Source organism: Platichthys flesus, chromosome 19 (assembly GCF_949316205.1).
Source record: "Platichthys flesus chromosome 19, fPlaFle2.1, whole genome shotgun sequence".
Lineage (NCBI taxonomy): Eukaryota > Metazoa > Chordata > Actinopteri > Pleuronectiformes > Pleuronectidae > Platichthys > Platichthys flesus.
Window position 1 is genome coordinate 19,163,222 of NC_084963.1, and position 7,607 is coordinate 19,170,828.

Genomic DNA, 7,607 nt, shown 5'->3' on the forward strand with positions numbered 1-7,607 from the left:
GCTCTCATGTATACTGTTGGGCTTTGGGTCCATTATGGTTTCAAACATCAGCTGGTCAAGTATCTCTTTTATTGTTCCATGTTGTCACATCGTTTGCTGTTGTGAATGTTTTGAATGTACCAGTACATATTAATTTGATGCACAGCTGCTTCGGTGAGTCAGCCCAGGCTCTGGAACTTAAGTACAAATATTTACAAAGTGACTAACCCGCTGTGATTTGTGTGAGTGTTAATTACATGACTGTGCCTGAAAAGAGCAGAATATACAGCATGTTGTAGTGAAGCTGACACTCCAATGAGCTGTTCAGTGTTGAGCTTCAATGAATGACTGGCCCTCTCTGGTGGTCAATTAAGGAACATCTCAAGAATGGGTTCAATGAAGTCAATTCTGCAGGCAACCATGTAAACCTGGACAAAACATAGAAAGTCGTCCTGAAACTAAATGAAAACTCAGTCTTGACACATACATTCATCTTCCTTAGGACAAAATCTAAAATGACCACGGACACAAAACAACCACAAAGGGACACAAAACAACCACAAAAAGACACAACAACAAAGAGACAAAACAATCAAAGTGACACAACAATAAAAAAATGACACAAAACAGCCACAGAGTGAAACAAAACAATCGCAGACATAAAACAATCACAGTGACACAAAAAAACTACATAAGATATAGTATAATGTAGAATTCATATGAAGATATGAAAAAGGGGATCATTGTCTCACAATCTTTCCATTGCTTTTGATATGTGGAGTTACAAATGAACATTTACTCATAAGACTGAACTGATACACCCCAGTCCAGCCATTTCTGATCATTCATGTGAGAAGCCAGGTATCTATTGTTCAGGTCAGATCTTCATTGTTGTGGCTGCAGGCTATTGATTGTCATTTGAAGATAATTAAAGCTCCCTCATTCACAGTAAGTGTAGCTACACACACCTCTGTCCAGGCCTCTTCCTGTCTACAAATGTCACTAGATTAAAGTAGTATGGGATGAAGCGGATGTGTGAACTGAACGAAGTGACTGAGATGACTTTCAATCGTTTTTTAACGTCATTAATACACTGTGTTATTGTGTTTTGTGTTTTTTGGACTGCTTAAATATTGAAGAGAGTAGTTGTTGTTGGAAACAAACTGAAAAACATAGATAAAGGAAAAAAGACCTGCTGGCAAACCATTTTATTTTGTACAAAATAAATATCACATTCAAATATATTTGTTATGTAAACTGCACATACAACCAGTCAGAAATAGTTAGCTACAGTATGAAACCTATATTACAGAATAAACAGCACATCCATTTCTGACTGTAACGAATCAAATCCATAAAGAAAAAGGTTTGGCCTTTGATCCAAACTTTGGAGGTGAAGTTACACAACATGTAAAAGTCAAAAACATTTGAGCAAAGGTGAAAAACAGACCAGCATGACATCAACAGCTTTTTACAACAGCCTAAGCATCATATGACTCGAGCCGTGCAGTCGATGTTCAACTTGTCAGACAATCTACCTACGAGTCCATATCGACGATTGTTCACTTTCCTACTCACACACACAAACATGTTCAGTCACGTCGTTTCACTCAGATTGGAAAACCAGTCCAACAGAGCGCCGCCAGCTTACATCTGAAGCCGTCAGACACAGTCTCCTCATCAGGAGTCTCCAGTCATGATGGACAGAAACTCCTCCTGGTTTACTGGAAGACAGAAAGACAGAGAGAGAAAGTTTAGGCAGAAAATGACTTTGCACATTAATACTCAGTGAGAAGAAATTCCAAGGAAGATTCAGAGATTGCCTTGACAGTTAACCTGCACATACGTGAGAATAAAACAGTGAAAACTAAGTATGTCTAATAAATTGCCCTATTCAGTCACACACTAAACCTTAAGATGTTGAGTTTGCTTTCCGATGAGAACAAATTAATTCTGTCAATCAAGAATCAATTAATTTGTTATTGTTTCTGCTCCACTGTCATATCAAAGGTAGACAGCACCGGTTTACAGGCTCCAAATCGTACTCATTTAGCCCACGGTCCGCACACTACACATAATGATAATTGAAAATGGCTAAAGGCTCCCCATATATTTAATGTGTTGGTTTCTTTTAGTGAAAATAGTCGCTTACTCTCTCCATCGCCGTCTGTGTCAAACTCATCAATCATGCTGCGCAGCTCCTCATCACTGATGTTCTCCCCTAGTTCTCTTGCCACACGTTTCAGGTTCCTCAGATTGATCTTTCCTGATTCGTCATCATCAAATAACTTGAAGGCTTTCACAATCTCCTCCTTTGGGTCTCGTTCCAGGATGCGATCAGTCACTGTGAAAAGAGGTGTTTAGGGTTTATTGAAGCACAGAGACATGTGTTCAAACTGCGCGTCATGATTCAGCTCCCTCCCTTTCTACTGTGTCTGTCTGTAGAGTTCCATTTGAGGTGAAAGCCAACTTACCTACTTCATTGAAATCCTCAAAGGTTATTTTTCCGTTTCCCTCTCTGTCATAGTCTTTAAGAATCTTCAGAACGTCCACCTTCTTCACCTCGAAGCCGAGTGCACGCATTGCCACCTGTTAGGAATTGTCATTAACATTATGTGGCAAAACTTAAGTATTAGAACATTTATTAATTCATTAATTAATTACAATTGATACATTTACACCCTCTTTATCCATGACTGAATGTGTCTTAGCTAGGCTGAGCATTCACAACATTTCTCAAACCAACATTGTGTGCTGGAGAAGAATCTAAACATCTCAAGAGCCCTAAACTTTCGCAATGTACGCCCAATGAATATCTTTAGGTTAGGTTTTATACAATCTAAGGCAATACCCGTTTCTACGCAGTCTTACCATATTTCTCAGCAAAAGTTGCAATATTTGGTAATAACATTACTAAAACAAAATTACACTGGTGTGAACCTGGGAGTTACAGGGTTTTCCAACGTATTACCAACCACAGCTCTGACTATCTAAACTGCTGTCTTGAGGGAGAAACAGGAGGGTTTCAGCTATCAAGCCCCTATCCTGTGGAATAATCTACCACTTTCAGTTCTGGAGGCAGACAAAATCTGTACGTTTAAGAGTAGGCTTAATATCTTCCTTTTTGATAAAGCTTATAGTTAGAGCTGGTCCAGTCTTAGACCTGCTCTTAGGTATGCTGCTATAGGTCTAGAAGGTTGATAACATCAACTGGCGCTATGCATTAATTAGTGCGGCAGAACTTAACTTGTCTTATGTTCTAAAATAGGAAGCGTTTAGTTTAAAAAGGCATAGAGGTATTGATGGTTGATCTACTGAGTGGGCCACATGGTTTTCATCGTACTACCATACAAACCAGTAGCCAGTCAGATTTATATTGAGCCTCAGTGTACCTGCAAGTTTGGCCTGTATCATTGTATCATTGATTACAAGGCAAAAACACCTGATGGTGCAGAGGGAATTTATGACACATGACACAAGGAGCTTCTCTTTCCAGCTTCTCCTTCCTCATTTTCATCCCTATCACATGGAAGTAATTCATATCACATCAACACATGTTTCTGACTTGACCCCTTCCCTGGAGTCCCTGTGCCTTATCACCCACAGATCCAGGGCCACAGCTGTGACCACATCGTCATGGATTGCGATTTATAGATCGCGTGTCGGAGGTCGCGGTGGTGGATCCAGTATGGTGGATTGTATGTCGTGCCGGCTGATTGTAGTGGTAATGACGGATCCTTTGACGCGAGACAAATTGTGATTTGTGAATATGGGCTTCACAAATACAATGTCTATTGATTACCACATATTCTCAAACATCCTGCAGGTGGATTGAGCTAACTAGAGCCATATAGGCCCCATTCAAGTCTATCCTATTTATATGATGATGATGATGACGATGATGATGATGATGATCATCCAGAGATGTGAATTTGCTTTAGATGATCTTTTTCTATTTTAGTAAACGGATACTTAAAACACATCTTAACCTCTGAATATGATAAATAATTTTTATTAGCATTATTCATGATTGTCTGTTGTTTGGTAAAGCATAATGAATGAAATGTGTACTGTGATTCGGTTTCATTACTTGTTTTTGAGGGAAATTTATCCTGATTACAGTTTGAGCCAATATTGAGTTAAAAGTCAATTTTTTCGAATGCACTGATATACAGGGTCAACATTTAATGGCACTCCATGAATCTGAATGTATAACTGTCAATAGTTAGTAGAGCAGATCTCTGTCATCTATAAAATAACTAGCGGTCCTTGGCTGCTTACCTTCAGTTCGTGATAATTGATTTCTTTGTCTTTGTCGGTGTCAAACAACTCCAACACTTCTTTGATTTCATGTTTCTGGTCTTCGGTGAGCTCTCTCCTCTTCCGACATTTGGCGTTGTCTGCAGCAAGGTCAGTTCTAAATATATAAATATCCAGCGTTATAGTACAGTATAGTAAAGTACATATTCTGTGAGACAGTCTGGAGTTATTCTTATAATGCAACTATCATAACCCCATCAAAACAGCTCTAGACTAAAACCCACTAATCCTTATTTGTGTCCCTGTGTCTCCGGGTCACACAAGTAACCATCCTTTCGTCTTATAGATAAATAACAAAATAAGAGGGGAAATGCTGGAAACGTCGGGTCACTTCATACTATTAACTGAGGTTGCTTCAGCAATACAAAACGACAAATGTTTACAAGGACTGCAGCAGTAATCCCTGCAGAGCATTTACTGTAAGAGCCTCTTGAAAGGGAACCACGGAATTTAACATTAGACATGAGACCCACCACAGTAGGACTTAGTGAATATAAGTAAACAACAGCAGCTGTTTTCGAACAGCCAGACGTGCTAACGCTAGCTAACACAGAGGAGGCATACTTGTTGTCGCATTAAAGTGAGCCATGGTGGAGGAATGAAGACGGAGCACGGCAGACAGGCTGTTTACCTGACAGACAAACTCATGTTTGCTGAGCTGGAAGATGTTTGAAATGTTCACATCAAACGTTGCTGCCGCTGAAAACGACGGAGAGGACAACACTACAAATCCGTTTATCCCTGCCTTTAGACCATAGCCTCCTATTTGTCGGTGGTTGCCAAGCAGCAGCAAAGTGGTGTCGGATTGGATAGGTCACTTTTTTCCGTCCGAACTTTATTGAAAGTCAACTACAGTGAACAAAGACAAACCTGCTCTGTTGTAGATATAGACCATATATACTGAACATAACCTGAGATAAAGACCATATACTGGTGATGCCCAACGCATCATCAGTTCCTCAGTCCCCACCATTGCAGCTGTCCAGGGGAAGAGATGTCTGCGGAGAGCGCGCAGCATCGTCAAGGACAGCTCTCACCCCAGCCACAGACTGGTTTCCCTCCTCCCTTCTGGGAGGCGCTACAGGGTCCTCCGTTCCTGGACTAGCAGGATCAGGAACAGCTTCATCCCTGCAGCTGTCACCTTGCTGACCTCAGCACCGCAGTGATAGAAGTACCCCCCCCCCCCCCCCCCCCCCGCCACACACCCTCCTCCAACCACTGAACATTTGAACACTTGCACTACACTGTTACTTTTTTTTACTACTGTATTATCCTGCCTATAGTTTATTCATATTTATATATTTATCTTGCTTAAAGTTATTATATCATACAATAACTGTTAATACTGTACTACTTCAGATATATTACTTACTGCTCATAGTTCTATCATACAAAAGCTGTTAATACTGTACTATTTCCGTTATTACTGCTCATAGTTCTTAATACTGTATTATTCCATATATATTTGCTACTGTACATATCTTATTTATTTACATTTCAAATACGCACAATACTCTGCACTTTAACTCCTTTTTTTGCACTTCTGTTTTTTTGCTATTTAATACCAACTTTTTTATGTATGCACGTGTGTATCTGAATGAGTGATCAGTTATGTGATGTTTATCATTACACCCCCCATCGTTAAGTAAAGTAAAATTTAATTACTATTATGATTTCTTCAAAACTTTTGCTGCTTTACAAACGTGCATTTACCAAGAAAAGTTAAGGCTATGTGATACTGTATTTCCGTGGCCACTATTGTTTTAGAGAATAGCCTCAACATACAAGTCTGACATACACAACATAATGAACTAGCACTTTACATACCAGTATGTGTAGGTATGCGGAATCTTAAAAACTGCTTTTACTGTAGTTATATTTTAACTACTGGGCACCTATTCTATCTTTACATGGTATGTGTATGACCTGCTGACAATTTTCTGGACGTTTGGGAGGAAACCATGAAAGAATCACTGTACTCATTATGGAAATACTATAATATGAAGTTTACAAGGTAAAGTATGGTCATAAAACTTCACAAAAATCTGCACATTTCAGGGAAGACAGTGTAGTTATCTTTCAGCTACTTGGCACCTGTTATTACAGAGGGATGCAATAGAAAACACAGAGAAAGTCCTGTTTCTCCATAACCGCGGCTGCAGCAGCAACAACAACAATTATAATAATAATGAAGTTGCCTTGTCACTAACCTATTAAATTACTTATGTATCATCAAATGTAGAATTTAAACATTTCATAGACATTAAAACTGCGTAGACTGTACATTTATAACCAGCGTTGTAACAGTTCCTCTGAATCAAGGCTGTGGTATCACTGACATCTGCTGGTCATTGTTGAGCATTGCATTTGATGTGCCAAAACGAAATAATTGTCAGGTGGATATCGACCTCCTGACCCCGACTCTTGTTATCCAGATAGCTAGTGCCCAGTCAGACTGCAGAGAGATAAAGGCACCAGAAACACACTTCAGACCCTTCATGGTTTATTCAGGTAGGACTGAGTGAAACATCCAATCATCTTTCCTCCATGTTCTATGCTTGATGCATGGTCACCCTGGACTCCCACTTCTTTGTATTACTTTCCTCAATGACAAGCATAGCTAGAGCAAACCATTGCAAGTGCATCTTATTTGTAAAAACATATTAAAGCAACTTTCTTTAGACTTCTTAATTTGCTACCTTTTTTGCTACCGTTTCAAGGTTTCAGATGTTTGCACTCGTAAGAAAAACTAGGAGGAGCAGAGTGATTCTGGGAGTAGTCATAAGCTCCCCACTAATAAGTCTGCAGAGGTACAAAGCACTGTGGTATCTTGTGCTGCCTGTCAAGAGGCAGGAGATGGGGGTGGGGCATCAGAGAACAAAGGATAGAAATTCGGAAACTGGCATGGTTTTAGTCTCGTTCATATATACATGTAGTGATTAAAAATGGTTCTACTGATGACAGTTAATGTCAATTCGGTTCAACAAGTATCCAGAATAAGACGGGACGGGAGGCTGAGATATCAGAACAAAATACAATTTATTTAATAGATGCAAATGGTTTAAAACAGACTGCTCAAACAGTAAAGTGACATGTGCAAAGGTTGGAAAAGCTGGCCTGGACTTGATATAAATGACAGCTTAAAAAAGAGAGAAATTAGAGGCTCCAGACCCAATTGTACAATGCTAAAATATCATGCATTAAAAACCAAACATAACACACTTTAAGAAAATCACTGCAAACGATATACAACAAAATGACAAAAGAGGGCCTCTACTTTATGGAGCCAATAATTCACCACCATTCAA

At 39.4% G+C, this 7,607-nt stretch overlaps 1 protein-coding gene across 1 annotated transcript; it reads right to left on the reverse strand.

The window, feature by feature from the left end:
• Nucleotides 1-1,172: 1,172 nt before the first annotated feature.
• On the reverse strand, nt 1,173-5,087 carry cetn3 (centrin 3). The gene is made up of 5 exons (XM_062413543.1): nt 4,931-5,087; nt 4,261-4,396; nt 2,454-2,568; nt 2,132-2,323; nt 1,173-1,703 (listed from the first exon to the last, which is right to left on the reverse strand). The coding sequence occupies exons 1-5, from the start codon at nt 4,945-4,947 to the stop codon at nt 1,660-1,662; spliced, it is 504 nt and encodes a 167-aa protein (XP_062269527.1). The 5' UTR covers nt 4,948-5,087; the 3' UTR covers nt 1,173-1,659.
• Nucleotides 5,088-7,607: the final 2,520 nt, after the last annotated feature.

What these genes read in the sequence shown, in the direction of transcription:
- cetn3 (XM_062413543.1), bottom strand. An exon ending in TCAATTATCACGAACTGAAG is followed by an intron (nt 2,569 to 4,260) that starts GTAAGCAGCCAA and finishes AATTCCTAACAG; the next exon opens with GTGGCAATGCGTGCACTCGG. An exon ending in TGAGGATTTCAATGAAGTAG is followed by an intron (nt 2,324 to 2,453) that starts GTAAGTTGGCTT and finishes CTCTTTTCACAG; the next exon opens with TGACTGATCGCATCCTGGAA.